General features: G+C 37.8%; 1 protein-coding gene across 1 annotated transcript in view; it reads right to left on the bottom strand.

The window, feature by feature from the left end:
* DTHD1 (death domain containing 1) overlaps window positions 1–16,539 on the bottom strand; it is a 79,986-nt gene that overhangs the window by 16,660 nt on the left and 46,787 nt on the right. The window contains exon 9 of the mRNA XM_045076353.1: window positions 16,093–16,337. Within this exon, the coding sequence (XP_044932288.1) occupies window positions 16,093–16,337 (245 nt within the window). The remainder of the gene's footprint in view (window positions 1–16,092; window positions 16,338–16,539) is intronic.

Below are 16,539 nucleotides of genomic sequence, written 5' to 3'. Positions count from 1 at the left end.
GGGCAGATATAGAAATAATAAGTAGAGGTTTTCTCTTTAATTTCTACCTGTTTGCTAGTTTTTGGATCTCTACTAGAGAACCAGTTTTTATGTTAAGAAACATGAAAACTTTCTGACCCTTGAAGCACCATTTAACACAGGTGCCACCTGGACTGCAGATCAATGTCAGTGAAATATAACAAACAAAAATGCCATACTGATGTTATTATTTCCTATTTACTCTATGGCACTTCGGTATAAAGAGACCTCCACGAGTTCACTATTATGATATCTTGTGGTGACAACTTCTCCATCCAGTCCTAACTCCCACACCCTTCCTACCTCCACATACCTGCAGATTTTTCTAGTAAATGGGTTATTTATTTTGTAACCAGAAGATATCCAAGTGAAAGTGTATGAATAATAATGGACCAAGAAAGTATATATAATTAGAATATTTATGTGTATCTTTAGCATAGATTTTACCAGAAGCCTTTAAGATACCCCTAACTAAATGCTGGCTTTCACTGTTTAGTCGTACTCTGTTCTTAATCTTGCAGAGAGGCGTCTGCAACTAAGTAATTACTGCCATTTGCTTAACTTCAGTTCATTTATTGCATCATAGTAGGAAATTGTATATTCTCTATCTATCTAATGCACAGTGTCTATGGAATTCTTAATGGCTTTTCATTGTAAATAAGTTAGAATATTGATCAAAGAAATAATCTGGTACAAATGATTAATGTTAGCATAAAACTTCATGTGGCAGTTATGGGTGTAACATTAACACCAAATCAAACCTGATCTAGTATTGATGTAGAGTGAGGGCATACTGGTGTGAAGAACTCGGCTAGACTTCTGGCTTCCAGTCAAGCATGTAAGAAGCTGGAAGTTGCCACTCTGTCCTAGTAAGTAAAAACGCTGAACAAACTGAAAAATCAACAACTCTTTTTAGATCCATCAGATAAGTGAGGTCACAGGGAGGACCTCTGTCCCTGAAACTGAAGACTGACAGGTGAATACAAAGAATCACAACTTACCAGAGCAGAAACCCAGGAGCAGAAACTGCCTCCGGATCCAGTGCCTGGTAAGGAAAACTGAACTATAATTGACAAATTGCTGGAGACTTAATGAGGACAGATCTAAGAGTTAAAAACTTTGGGGTGACCCAGTCAAGGGGGACTTACACACGTTTGTGAATTTTACTTCCATGAACCTCAAGCAGGTTGTCACAGCGAAAGCTAAAAAAAATTCCCCCTGCTCTCAACAGGGAGAAGGGAAAAAGAGCCATTTTTAAATACACCAGAGAGTTCTGTTCTTCTTAACAAAGTCTGAGCTTGGTAGAAACTGTATAACCAGAACCTAATCTGCTGGGGTTAGAATTCCAAAACATTGGACGCCTGGGTGGGTCAGTGGGTTGCCACTGCCTTCAGTTCAGGTCAGGATCTCAGGGTCCTGGGATCGAGGCCCGCATCGGGCTCTCTGCTCAGCAGGGAGCCTGCTTCCTCCTCTCTCTCTCTCTGCCTGCCTCTCTGCCTACTTGTGATCTCTCTCTGTCAGATAAATCAATAAAATCTTTAAAAAAAAGAATTCCAAAACACTGTAACAGAGATGAAGAATACCTTTGATAGGTATCTCAGTAAATGGGCATGGCTGAGGAAGGAATTCCTGAGCTTGAGGACCTCTCAATAGAAATCACAAAGTTAAAAATGAAAGAGAAAAAAAGAGACAAACAGAACATCCAACAACTGCGAAACAACTACATAAACCATACATGTAATAGAAATTCCTGAAGAAGAAGAAATATATAAAGGGACAGAAGAATTACATGAAATAATAGTGAGAATTTCCACAAATGAATGTCAGAGATGAATCCACAGATCCAAGAAGCTCAGAGAATACCAAGGAGGACAAATGACAGATACAGAACTATTATTATTTCATTCCAAACCCATGACAATAGTTTGAATAACTGTCATCCCTGTTTCATAGATGTAACTTTTCCAAAGTAACACGGTCTTGAATCCTAGGTCTCTCTAAAGCCCTCACTGAAACAATAAATCCTATTGCCTCAGGATAATGATATCAGCTACTATTTCTTCTTACTTACCATAGATAATTACTCTAACCATTTAACCGTTATATAACCTCAGTATAGTCTGCTCTATCTACAACCTTGTGAGTTAGTTGTTGTTATGTCTACTGTATAAATGAGAAAACTGAGGCTTAGAGAGGTAAAATAGTTTGACCAAAAATATTTAAACTATCACTTGTAAGAATACAGATCCATTATTTTTAATATGTAAGTTAAAACTTGCATGTAAAGTGAAGGTTGAAAGTATAAGGTAAGACGTTCATCCAAAATTCTAGTACTTCTTGTGTTATGCTCACCTTTCACATAAAATCAACTTTACTGGTCTTGACTGGGAGCCAGGATTAGGTGAAGGGAAAGAGCTTAGCTCAGCTCCTGATCATACTACTTATTAAACTTGGGATCTTAAAGTATTTGCTTTATACCTCATTTTCCTCATTTACAAAATGGCCATGATACTAGTACCTGCTTCATAGTGCTATTGAAGTAAATATTGAGTTCTTTTTTATAAAAAATTTTAAAAATTCTATTTTATTTATTTATTTATTTATTTTTTTGATTTTAAGTAAGCTGGACACCCAACGTTGCCTTGAAATCACAATCCCGAAATCAAGAGGCATATCCTCTATCCATTGAGTCATCCAGGTGCCCCAGAAACACTGAGTTCTATCATGTAACTTAAAGCAAGATATTGTGTGTAATAAATGTTCAAAATAATAGTTGTCATTACTTAACATTTTTCTTTTGAAAATATTTTTAACCTACACAAGTACATTTTTAAAAGAAACTGATATTTTAGTCATAAGTAGAAAAACAATTTCAGTTATATAATGACCTGGAAACCTTAAAAATAATAAATATAAGTATGTGTTATATTTATATTTATTTATACATAAATATATATTTATATCTATAAAATAAATACAATTAAAACAACATTTTTTTTTAAAGATTTTATTTATTTATTTGACAGACAGAGATCACAAGTAGGCAGAGAGGCAGGCAGAGAGAGAGAGAGAGAGGGAAGCAGGCTTCCTGCGGAGCAGGGAGCCCGATGTGAGGCTCCATCCCAGGACCCTGAGATCATGACCCGAGCCGAAGGCAGCAGCCCAAACCACTGAGCCACCCAGGCGCCCCAAAACAACCTTATTTAATTCTGTTGCCAGCCAAGATTTCTGAGCCAAAGAATTGTTCTCTGCTTGTTAACAGGGGAGCTTTTGTGTAACAGAGATGTAAAAATTTGCTAACACTAACCCAAGATCTACTCAGAAGAGGGTCAGGGAAAAGATTAGAGAGCGAATAACTCCCTCACATGTGAATCCATTTTATTTAAAGCTGGTGTGTTATCATCCTTAAAAAAGAAGAAGGGGTGGGGGGGGAAGCTCTTGCAATTTGGAAAAAAACAGTATTATGGAACATTCCCTTTTATGTGCTGGGAATCATACTTTTTACTATAAACATATATGGAAAGTATTTTTGTTCTTTCAAAACTATAGCAAATACTTTGAGGAAATCTGAATTATAAATCATGAACAAAAAGCAAGGAATGTGAACTTACAACCTAAGGCAGAGAAAGCTGGAGCCTTCCTCATATGAAAGGGAGAGCGATTATCTCTGCTCTGAAATGAGGTGTGATGGACTCTTGTCACCACATGAGTTAAACAGAGGACCTTATCGAGCTGTTCAGAAGTGACTATACATTTAACATCAAGATGATAGAGAAACTCTGGTTCTGCCTCAGAAGCAGAAAAATGCCAAATAACAAAGGAAATCACCAGTGGAGGTTATGGCAGCTCTACTTAAAAGCTCGGTTTCAACACAAAGTCCAACCAGTCTGGCTCTCTGAAAGGTCTGGAATTGCCAAACACCCTGAAGGGGTAAAGAACATGAGAGGTAATATGACATGGTAATAAAAGTGGCAGATGTAAAGTCAGCAAGGATCTGGCTTGCTCAAGGAACACAGGGACAGGGAACAGCATGAAACAGGAATGACTTTGAAGTCTGGGTCCTAACACAGCCTCTGTCTGGCCCCAGGAGGTGGGACAAGTCCAGGCAAGTCATCTACACTCTCTAACTCTGAGACAGAGTTACCTCCAAAGTATGTTGAGGGTAGATGGAAATAAAGTCCACAAAGAACATGACCTACCCTGAAAATTCAGCCAGCTGTGGCAGAGACACACACAAATACGTGTAGGCATTTTTTAAACCTTGTTTTTGAACATATTAACTACAGACAGCGAAAATTGAGTTAGTAGGTAAATATAAAACAGAGGGCTTGGTAGTAGATGATATTAAGTAATAATTGCTAAGGTGGGGTAGCTCAGTGGGTTAAGCCTCTGCCTTCAGCTCAGGTCTAGATCTCAGGGTCCTGGGATCCAAACCCGTGTAGGGCTCTCTGCTCGTTGGTGGGGAGGGGGAGGCTTGCTCCCCCCCCCCCCTCTGCCTGCCTCTCTGCCTACTTGTGATCTCTTTCTCTCTCTCTCAAATAAATAAATAAAATCTTTTTTTTAACGTAATAATTGCTAATATCATTGGTGTAGCAATGGTACTATGTTGTTGTTGTTGGTTTTTTTTTTTAATCCTTACCCTCTTAGAAAACACACAGAATTTTTTTTACAAGTAAAAGGATACTATAGCTTTAAGTGATTTGCTTTAAGAGATTCAAACAAACAAACAAAAAAACCCCCAGTGGTTTCAGATGAAACAAGAATAGCAGAGGCATCTGGGTGGCTCAGTTGGTTAAGTATCTGCCTTCAGGTCAGGTCATGACCCCAGGGTGCTGGGATGAAGCCCTGCTTAGTGGGGAGCCTGCTTTTCTCTTTCCCTCTGCCCCTCCCCCTTGCTCATGCAGAAGGGCTCTCTCTCTCAAATAAATCCATAAATTTTTTTTTTTTTTTTAATGGCACAAGGTCCAAATTCATTATGTATTTTCTGTTTTTCTGTGCCGCTGAAAATCTCCTTCCCACCCCATAAACTTTTAAAATAAATTAAAAGACTCCAGCATCAGTCAATACATATCCTTTTGTTGTTTTCATTGTGGATATTCTTGTAATTGCACAGTCAGTGTAGAACTTCCTGAAGGCTTAGGCAGAAATGCTTGGCCCACACAATAAAAGGAAGTGCTTCTGCACAGAGAAATCTGAAGACTGGCATAAACCCACAGAGAACTAAGATTCACATAAGGGGGTGCGGTGCGGAGAAGGTTGAGAGCAAGACGAGCTGACAGAGAGTCTAGCTTGGAGATAAATCTAGAAATTAACTTTTTTTGGGGGAAATGAAATTAACTTTTTTTTTTTTTGGAAATGAAATCAGACTGCTGTCTATCTTGGAAGAAATCTCAATTCTTATCTTTGTTTGAGCTCAGGTCTTTCTCAGTCTTCAGCTTGGGTTCATTTTCCTGCAGTCAAGTTTATGTTTTTCTTTTTTCAATATAGTTCTTTCAAATGCTTCTTAGAAAATGGCTCTTTTTATTTAGGGTTTTAACTTGATGGTGGCTTTGTCAAGAGGAAAGGAATAAACACCTCTCAGATTTAAGCAGTCAGTCCTGAAGGGAAACAGTTTTAGGACCTTGGTAACCAGATAGACTAATTCAAGAAACCCCGGCTGATCTGAGGAGCTGGAACAGATGGAAGGAAGGGGCTTTCAGAGATGATTGCAGATAAAACATGAGCGAAGTTCTGGAGAACTCAGGAACTATAGATAGGACATACATGGAGCCAATAAAGAAAAGTTGTCAAATCAGTCTGGAATGGATAAACATAATTTTGAAATGAATCTCTGTGTTCATTTTTTTTTTTCTTTAATCTACCAACGGGTAAAGCAGTACATATACCACAGTTGTAGTGATGCTCAAATGACAAAATATACAGAGAACCTCCAACATGCCTGGCATACAGCAAACATGGGCTAAGTGTTAATCATCGCTGATATACTTGACACTTTGCTCCCTCTTCCAAGCAATTCTGGCAAAAGCAGATGCCTTGGATCCAAAAATGCAGCTCTGTGGGAGATACTATTGATTTTAAAAACAGCTCAACAAATCAAAGGTATATAACACTGTTCAAATTTATAGAAACTACCTCTTCTTATTGTTCTTTATTGCTTAAATTATAATCCCACTATGATTTTGTCCATCGTGAAGACCTGTCCAAGTGCCTGTTTGACTCAGAGCATTGTTTTTTTCTAGTGTATTCTAACTTCTGGATTCCAGAATTAGATTCTTCTAATATCTAACTCCAATATTCTTCTGCAGACTTTTTTTCAAGTTTCCTGATCTTTTTGCTTTGTTTCTTTCTTTCTTTTTTTTTTTTTCTTTCATTTTTCTTTTTTTTGGGGGGGGTTTATGCATAGAAGTAGCGTTTCCAACAGAAAGAGTGATATGAATGTTACTGGGAAAGGCCTGGATAGCCACAAACATCTCCCTTCCAGGTATGGCCACAACTGCAAAATCCCCACATTAGTCATTCCTTTGAAGGCATGACAGGCTTCTGCTAAATGTATTAACTATTAGCTGGGAAAACAAACATGCAAAGCTTTTGTGGGCTAGTAAAACTCTTTCTTCAACTGCTTTATCACTTTCCCCAGCATGCATTCATTTATTCATTAAACAGTTCAGCACAACATTACTGAATGCATACCCGGGAGATGGGATTATGAAATGGTACGAACTATGCCTCCAGCCCTGAGGAACTCAATTATCAGAGGAGACGCTAGGTATCACGGTAAGGGGTGCCACCATTGGAATCAGACAAACTGGATTCCAACAGTAGCTTTGCCATTCGCCAGCTATTTTCCCTTGAAAAAACGGCTCTGTCCCTTGGTTTCTTCAATGGCTTACCCTTTCAGTAAATGAGTTAATATGCATAAATGCTTTATCGAGTTACTCGTAGTGAATAACTTGATAAATATGAGTAATTATCGTTATTGTTAGGATTATACAAATAAAAATGATAAGAGGCCATCCTTTTGTATTGCTACGTATTGCTAATACGTATTTCGTATTGCTATTCAAATTGCTACGGTCACAGACCAGGGCAGTGTCTAATTGCGCCTGGAAAATTTAAAGGCTTCTTCCAAAGAGATGATAACAGAGCTAAGTGTGGAGTCAGTTCTGCCCCAAGGGCAGCTGTGGGAAGAGCCTCTGAGGTAGGTAAGACCATAATGTGTAAACGAAGTGGGACCATCCGTGCCCTGGAGCAAAAGACACCAATCATGGAAATGTAATAGGAAGGAGTTGAAGGATAAGTGGCCCCCGCTTTGTGAAGGGCCTACGCACCAGGTGAGTGGGTTGGACAGATGGACAGATAGGGAGTGCCATTTGATAAGTTTTAGAAGACTGATAAAATCATACATTTGTTTTTAAGAAAACCACCCTGTCAGTTGGGTGGTGTAGAGTAGTAAAGGGGACTGGTGATGAGCCTTCAAGGAGAAACTCACAACCATCTATTGTTTAGGACCGTATTAGGGTGAGTAGAGACGAAATGCCAGTTTGAACACAATTCCAAACTAAAATCAATGAAACACTATGTTGTATCATAGCACCGTCGCTCAAACCAGCGTCCTGGGAGTCACACTCAGAAGCACCCCTCCCCAACAGCCTCTCTCTCTCAGTGTCCTGCTACCTCCCAACACTCCCCCCACCCCACAAGTTCACTCTATCACAAAGTCCAGTTGGTCCCAAATCCTAAATCTCTCTCAATTTCACAGAGACATTTGGTTGATATAATAAGACATTCAAAGCTCACCATAATTTCCCCCCAATTTATCTCCAATGTGATTTTTCCAAATATTCCACAGTAGCCACACAGATCTACACATTGTCCTTTCTTGAAACATATTTTATGCTTTGCCACTTCTAAGTTTCAGCTCATGCCATCTGTCTTGTGTGGAATCCACTGCCTCTTTCCCGGTTCCTTTCCAGAACGCAGACATTCTCTACATGGGAAGTGTCCCAGGTCACCTCAGCCACAGGATTCCCTCCCCTCTCTGAAATGTCCTAGCACTTACCATCTTGTCCATTCATTTGCAGTTAATCATCAGTTCCTGTCCTGTGATATTACTAGATTGTTTTATTCAATTATTATTTATCTCTTGCATTGTTTTATAACTCTTAAAGTATTTATACTTTATTTCCTGAACTGGATTGTAATTTCCGAGAGCTAGGGCTTTGACCACTACTACTATTAACTTTTAGGCCCTACATAATATCTTTTATGTAGTTTAATATTTAATTAATATATTAATTAATTAATATTTAATTAGTATATGTTAATTAACATATTGGCTGACATTTCTACAGAAAAAAAATTACAGTTGGAGTTCATGAACTAGAAATTGTCCAAATTAATAAACATCATTTTTTACTTACTAAATATTAGGAGAATACATGTAAACATGTCAATTACTTTTTTGTTAAAATTTTCTCAGTGAGGGAAGATTTTACGTGTTTCCTTTGTAGAAGAATTCTTGAAATCCACAGGACAATTTGCAGCACAATTTCTGGTTGAGTTATTCTGCCCGCTGAGCAGAGAAAATCTTCCTTTGTATAAACAGTGAAGGAAGGGGGGGTGAAGAGAAGGGGAGAGAAGGAACGGAGAAGCAGGAGGGGGAAGAGATGGGGAAGGGGGGGGAGAAGGAGGAAGGAGGGGTATGAAAAGGAAAAAGAAAGGATAGATAAAGAAGAAGGAGAAGAGCCAGAGAAGGGAAAGGTTCTCTTCTGATTAAATTGGTGGGGCAACCCCCTTCTAAAAAAAGGTTCTGCTTCTGACTAAAGCAGTTTTGATCGTTTTCTTCCTTAAGCATCTCATAGACAATAAAAAGTAGATTTTTCAGTGACATGGTCACGGCTGTCTTTGAAGGTCCTTCTGATGGCTTAGAGGAAGGTAAGATTGGAGGAACGGAAGGCAGGTCAAGGAAGAGCCAAGGAGAGCAAAGGCTTGGTAAAATTTTCACAGGTTAAACAAATAAAAATAAATTTTAAAAAATTGACATGATATCTCTACTTACCAAGATTTTAGTGACTTTCTTCTATAATTGATAAGGAGGGAGCACAAAGCAACATGTATATTATTACAGTTAACTCTATGAGGAAAGGCACAAAACTAAGTTACCAAAAATTCCATAATTACCATGAGGTTCATAATGGCTCCCCTCCACCGCCCCCCCCATCTAACACACACAGACACACACAAGCCAACAAAACCCTGATTTCTCTTATCCAGTTTTATTTGGAAAGTATACACCTGGTAAAATCTGCTTCGTCATAGCTAGCAATGGGATATGAAGTTCCATGTCATTCTTGAACTTCAAAATAACTTTGTAGGGATTCACAGACCTGTACCCCTGGGGATAAAAATATATGTTTATAAAAAATAAAAAAAATAAAGACAAAAATTAAAGACAAAAGAACTTTGTAGATTATTACAACTAAAAAACCTAAGTAGAACTGAAGAGCCCATGAATGTAAAAATTTTCTATAGCTCTGGGTCTTCTCATTTACAGAGTTGAGATTGTTCTTTATAATATTTCATATTCTTAGATTAAAAAAATCGTATGAAAAATAGTCCTTCCTGACAGGGCAGGGAGATGGCCCTGGAAGTCCAAAGTGGTGAGAAGGTGGTGATTGTGGAGTAAATCGTGTAGCAGCCTCTGCCTGCTTCCTCCCTTTGACAAAGCATATTAACTCATTTACATGTGGTGAAAGTAAGTGTTGAAGCAGTACCATTATTTACTAGAAATCACATGTCGTTTAAAAAAACTTAAAAAAAAAAAAAAAGAGGAAGTTCAGGCTAAGCAAAGCGTGGGTCACCAGATGGCTTACGTAAATATGTAGGTTAGGTACAGCTGGGAAAGAGGGGCCCCCCGACAGAATCCCACAGAAAGAGCCACCAGACCCAGAACCCTTCTCTCCTTCAGAGCAAAACTTCTAAGCAGACAGGAAGACTAAAAGGCAGTCACAGCTCAACATAGTGCAAATAATCAAATGGAAGTCACCTATGTGACGCGACTTCAGAAGCACACATACGCACACACCACTTCCTTCCACCTAAAAAAAAAAAATCTTTGAGAGTGTTTTGAAACTTGAGAGTACAAATAGAAATGGTGTGAACTGAATTCACTAGAATATTCTGTAAAAGAAGGAAGTTTAACAAACAACTTAGGAAAGACTTAAAGACAAATCATGGTTCTTTTCCATCGTATGTTTTCACCAATATTGGTTATGTGACCATTTTCAGAAAATCAGATTGAAATGTGAATTATCACGAGGACCCTCTTTATCATTCAAACTGTTTCCCCTCTCTCTGCCCCTCCCAGGAGCATCAACCAGGGAGTTCTTGATTAAAATTCATGCCCATGGCTCCCTGGGTACTTACTATTTCCCTCACCACAGGGCTCTCTTGGCCTCATGGGTAGAAGAGTTTCCTGTCAGTCACAGTGAAGCCTGTGCTGGCTATCACATCCATAAGCACACACTGCAAATTCTGTCAACCCTCCAAAGCTAATTTATTTTCCTTCTTGACTCTTCTCACTTTGCTCTTCACACTTAGGGTATTTAAAATAAAAGCTCTACTTATGAATTCATTCCTGTAACAAACAGTATTTGAGCACCTAACCGATGGCAGGTGCTCTTCCAGGCCTTGGAATTCAGCAATGAACAACACATAAAGGTCCTTGCCTTCAAGAAGCTCGTGTTCCCATTGTGAAGTAGTAGTGCTCTTCTGATAAACATAGTAAACAAAGAAATAAATGCTTTAGAGGAAAGGAAAGAAAAAAAGCAGAGTTGTTGAAGGAGGATCAGGAGTGTCAGGTTGTATGGGAAGGAGTAGACTGAAGTCAGAACTAGAATCAGAGTAGGCCTCTGAGAGAAGGGGAAATTTCATCAAAGAATTGAAGGAGGTAAGGGTGTTGGCCTGGCTGGTATCTGCTGGATGGAAGAACATTTCAGGCCAGGGGAACGGCTAACATAAGGACCTGAAGCAGAAGCAGCTGTGGCAAGTTCAAAGACAGTAAGAGGGTCATTGTGGCGAGCGTTGAACAAGGAAAGAGTATAGGAGAGAAGGTTCTAGAGTCAAGAAGGGCCAAGTTCGTACACAGTCTTTTACTGTGAGTGAAACTAGGAGCCATTGCAGGGTTTGGAGCTGAGAGAGGAAATGATCTGTTTGATGGTTTAGAGGCTCATTCTGCTCTCTGAGTTGACAATAGTCTGTGGAGAGGTAAGAGGAAAATGAGATGATACATAAGAGAACACCACTGTATGTCTGGTCCATGGGAGACAAAAAGTGTTTGTTGAATAGATTGATACATGAACGAATGGAATATGGAAGCTGAGGAATGAGACACATTATTCCTCACAAACATGAGGTAATGCATGATATGTTTTCACATCTTTGGAAACCAGACAGTACATTAAGGTCCAACATTAGAATTATGTGCATGTGAATGTGCATGCTTCCATCTATATATGTATGTATAAATATTTACGGCGCGTCTTCTGTGTGAAAAGCACATCAGACAAATGCCTTCACCTAATTTACATGTGTGCATACTGTAGTGTCCATTAAGGCTAACCTCCATATAATAGGGCTACTTTCATTTCCTGAAAAATAGCATATTCTAATACTGTCAAGCTGAGGTCAATTTTTTTTTTAATAATTCTGAACTTTATAGAAGGAATCTGTTCTTACAAACTAAAGGTCATGGTTTCAATTCCCACTTAGGTATATTAGGTTGAAAAGAGGGAAATTTTTCTATAGCCAGATTTTTTTCCTCAACCCATAGAACTTCTAGTAAATAGGCATGAAAAACAGCCAAGAGACTAAATCTGGAAAGTCCTATACAAACCTATCTAGAAGAAAAAGAAAGGACAGTGGCTATGAACAATGGATTGATACATGAAGGTCAGCGGACACATAAAATATACTATGTTTAAACATGCCATTATAGTTTCAAGATTATCAGTGTCAGGACTGAACAAATCTTAAGGTTTGAAGAAATTGTCTCATTCATCTGATTGTCCATAAATAATTATCGAGCATGTACTATATGCCTGGCACTGGAAATGCAAATTGAACAGGATAATATCTGTGCCTCGGTTATAACCACATGCATTTCCAACCAGGGTAACATCACTCTCCCGGAGAGAAAATTCACTCTAGGGCAAGTTGAAAAGACTTCACACTTTCAATTTATAAATTGCCTATTGTATATCTGTGATATTAAAATTTAATGGGGGAGGGTTGATTAGAGGGAAAAATGTCTAAAAAAGACTCACTAGGAGGACAAAAACAAAAAGATTGAGAAATATTTGTCTAATGAGAAATAAGTGATTATGATAAAATCCAATAACTGCAGTGATAGGGAACATGTAGGGTGTTGGGGAAGACACACCAAGCACACCAAAAGGGGAAGTCAAAGAAGGCTTCCTGGGATAAGTCACACCTCAGCAGAGTTATAAGGGGTGACTGGTAGAATATGTTCAGGCATGCAGGTGCTGAATGGTTTGCTAGAATCAAGACAGAGGAAGGGCTTATGCAAAAGACCTGGACAGTCACTCACATATATTTTCACTGAGCAAAATCCACATAAAACCTTAGGCCATCTAGCTTGGCTACTTTGGCTCACTGATTCATGAAGTCAGATAGGCCACAGAGAAAACACTAAAAACTGAAAGTTGAATTTGTGTTGCATTCTGGACCTCAAGTCTGCATTTTCTTCCATTAGAGGCTCTTTTTGATCATTTGCCATCATCACAGTGAGGCCCTCACTCCTTCCTGCTGGAGAATTCCAACAGCCCCCTGACCTGTCAACCCAGTGTCACTATAGCAGCAGAACAACAGAGTAAGCTGACGAAGTCATGTGCTAGACTGAGCCACCCGGAGAATTTCCCCCATGTTGCCTTCCTCCGTTCTTGAAGCTTCACATAGATGCACAGCAACCTCCCCACCCCAGCTAATTGTTCGTAAATGAGACTGTAAACCACTGGTTCAAGAGAATTTGAGTATCCCATGAAGTCCATAGTTCTTAAATTTTTAGAATCTAAGGAACGCTATAGACCTCTCCCTCATTCATTCAGTTGCAAATATTTAAAGTACCTACTATGTGCCTGGCGCTGTTCTAATCACTGACAGTGCAGCCAGAATAAGGAAACAAGGTCCTTCACTCATGGAGCTTGCTTTCTCAAGGGGCAAAGTCAAATGGAAAATATGTGAACAAATAAATAAATCTAATAGTTTCAATTAATTGTCAGAGTTATGAAGTAAATTTTAAAAGGCTCAAGTGTTAAGAAGTGACTGTAGATAAGGAGATGAGGGGAATAATGGTAGGGGGTGATATGTGAACTGAAACCCAAAGGAAGAAGAACCAGCTATATCCGAGCCCCAAGCATAGTGAGTAGCAAGTGCAAAGGCCCTGAGAGGGAGATGAAAATGCACAGAGGGAAAACTGATAGTGGATATACACTTACACAGCTATACTGTTTTTAAACATATTTTTTTAAGTATAAGTGATTTAATAGATTCTGCTACCCTACCTATGCCTTCCAGAAGCCCCAGAATCTCCTCCAAACCAGGAAGTAAGGAATTAATGTCTCTAGAACCCAGCAGCTTGGCTGTAATGGCTGCTTTCAGTTTGACCAGAATCCAGGTCATATCATGCATTATATAATTTTCCTATCACCTTTATGCTAAAGCATAATACTCATGAAATTATTCAGCAACTTCAGGGGTGAACATGGAAGTCCTAAATATACATCTTATGCCCTTAAGTTTATCCAAATCCTGATTTTATCTGCTAAAGAGACAAGAGCAGAGAGCAGTTGCTCATGTGGGAAGCTGATTTTCTAGGTTTGAATCCTAATCAGACACTTACTTAGCTATGGGACCAGGAGCAAGATGATGAAAATTTCTATGCCTCAGTTTCCTGTAAAATGAGAACAGTGATGTCTCATGTGCAGATTTAATAATATGGGATATGTAAAGCACTTGAGAGACATTAGAAGTTATTATAGTGGTTACTCTATGAATTATGAATCCCTGTTAAGTTATGCCTACCACCTCCTGTCTAACTAATTCTATTTCACCATAACATATTTTTTTCTTTATTTCCATTGGTCAAATTTCTACCAACTTACAAACTCAGATAAAATGCTATGCCCACCATGAAATTTCTACCAGCATCAGCTTCTAGAAAAGCTTTTTTCCTCCTCTGAACAACTATGAGTACAGTTTATCCCACTAGCCTAATCATTTATTGTCTTAGAAGGTGATTTTGTATATAGTTGACCTTTGAAGAACACAAGTTTGAAATGCATGGGTCAACCTATACACTGATTTTTTAAAAATAAATACAGCACATTTACAGTAAATGTATTTTCCTTATGATTTTCTTAATAATATTCTTTTCTCCTTTATTATAAGAATGCAATATATTAAACATGTAGCATACAGTATGGGTCAATAGACAGTTTATGTTATCAGTAAGAGTTCCAGTCAACATATAGCTATTAAGGGTTAAGTTTTGGGGGAGTCCAAAGTTATACTCAGATTTTTTACTATGCAGGGCTTGGTACCCCTAACCCCTGAGTTGTTCAAGGATCCACTGTACATGTTTCCCATACTGTTTTAGATTGCAAATCATTTCGAACCACACTGCCCCATAGAAATATAGTTTGAGACAAATAAGTAATTTGAAATGTTCAAGTTAGCCACAGAAAAAATTTTTTTAAACAAGTGAAATTAATTTTATTGGGGCTAAGTGATAATGTATTTTATTATATTATTTATATTATATTTTGATGATATGTTTTATTTAACCCCATAAACAAAATAACATAATTTATTGTAAAATAAATATAAACAAATGATTAATGACTTACTTTGTGTGTTTTGTACTGTATCTTTGAAATCTAGTGTGTGTTTTACACTTATAGCACCTCTCAATTTGGACTAGCCATATTTCAAGTATCCCACAGACACATACGGATAGTGGCTGTCATTTGTGGACAACACTGTTTTAGGGCATGTATTATCCTCTCTATCTATGTATTTTTCACAATGCCCAGAATAGCACATATCCTATTTCAGAAGTTCAAAAAAAATTTGTCAATTTATTAATTACTTTACTAATTAACTTAAAATCAGTATAGAAATCTAACAGTAGGGGAAATATATTTCTGTTATTCATAACACAAAAAACCAAAAACATGGAAAAATAATTTTAGCATCTTTATAGAATAAGTTTGCTCATGGGAGTGATAAAATGAATTTTCAGTTATGATTCTCATTAAGAAAATACTTCAGAAATACTAAGTCCTAGATCATTGAAGAAAATAATATGCACAGCAATAAAACTATTTGACCTATTTGGAGAAACAACTCAATCTTACCTTCCTGATAAGAATACGAATAGGTAAGAGTGCAGGATTTGATAAATATTGATGAAAATGTTTTGAAGTTGTTTTCCTGCTCACCACATGCCTTTTCCTAAATATGTTGTGTTCTGAAATATATTCAGTGTTTTCATAAATAACTTTCCAGTTATTCCAATGCAGTTACAGAAAATGAATGCCATTATGTCCGTAATCATCATCAAGACCAGATCTATTTGAATTGTTCCTGGTAGAAAGTGAAAATCCCAATAGGTTTTCCACCACTTTAAAATTGTAGCTACTCAGGCACCTAGGTGGCTCAGTGGGTTAAGCCTTTGTTTTCAGCTCAGGTCATGATCTCAGGGTCCTGAGATCGAGCCCCATATCAGGCTCTATGCTCAGTGTGGAGCCTGCTTCCCCCCTCTCTCTCTGCCTGCCTCTCTGCCTACTTGTGATCTCTGTCTCTCTGTCAAATAAATAAATAAAATCTTTTTTAAAAAAATTGTACCCACTCCTTCCTTATCAACTTTAAACAGACCTGTTTTTCTTTTTAACCTGAAGTATCCATATGCATGGATAGATTATGCATGTATAGATTATGGTAGAGAATCAAGAAGAATTAACAAAATATGTTAATTAGGGAAGTAAAATATCTTACCTTTGGCAATTTCAATGGTAATTTGCAAATTGGCAAATGATGATGGTTTTCATCAAGTATAAGAGATTGATCCAAGTTGTGGACTACTTTTTCTTTAGGTATTTTATAAATTACAATGGTGCCTTTATAATGAGGGCAGCTATAGTTTCCAAATTCATCCACCTCTTTGATCTGGAGTTCCAGCCTGGGTTTTCTTTGTAAATGAAATATAAGCTTGAAATCTTTTTCATAATCCTTCCCATTGCCTAAAAAGAAGTAAAATACATTTGTTATTATTAAAATATAACACTTCTTCTTATTTACTTTTTAAATCTAAATAATTATTTTACTTTTTATAACTTAAGTTATTTTGGTATCATCACTTTTTGCCAAAATTTAAGCAGCAATGGTCTGAGACTGCAGATGACTAAAAGGGTTTCTTATCTATAATTGGGTCAGGTGCTCTCT

Source organism: Mustela putorius, unplaced genomic scaffold (assembly GCF_011764305.1).
Source record: "Mustela putorius furo isolate JIRA1106 unplaced genomic scaffold, ASM1176430v1.1 tig00000083_pilon_pilon_pilon, whole genome shotgun sequence".
In the NCBI taxonomy this organism is placed as follows: domain Eukaryota; kingdom Metazoa; phylum Chordata; class Mammalia; order Carnivora; family Mustelidae; genus Mustela; species Mustela putorius.
This window is presented reverse-complemented; position numbering and strand designations above follow the sequence as displayed.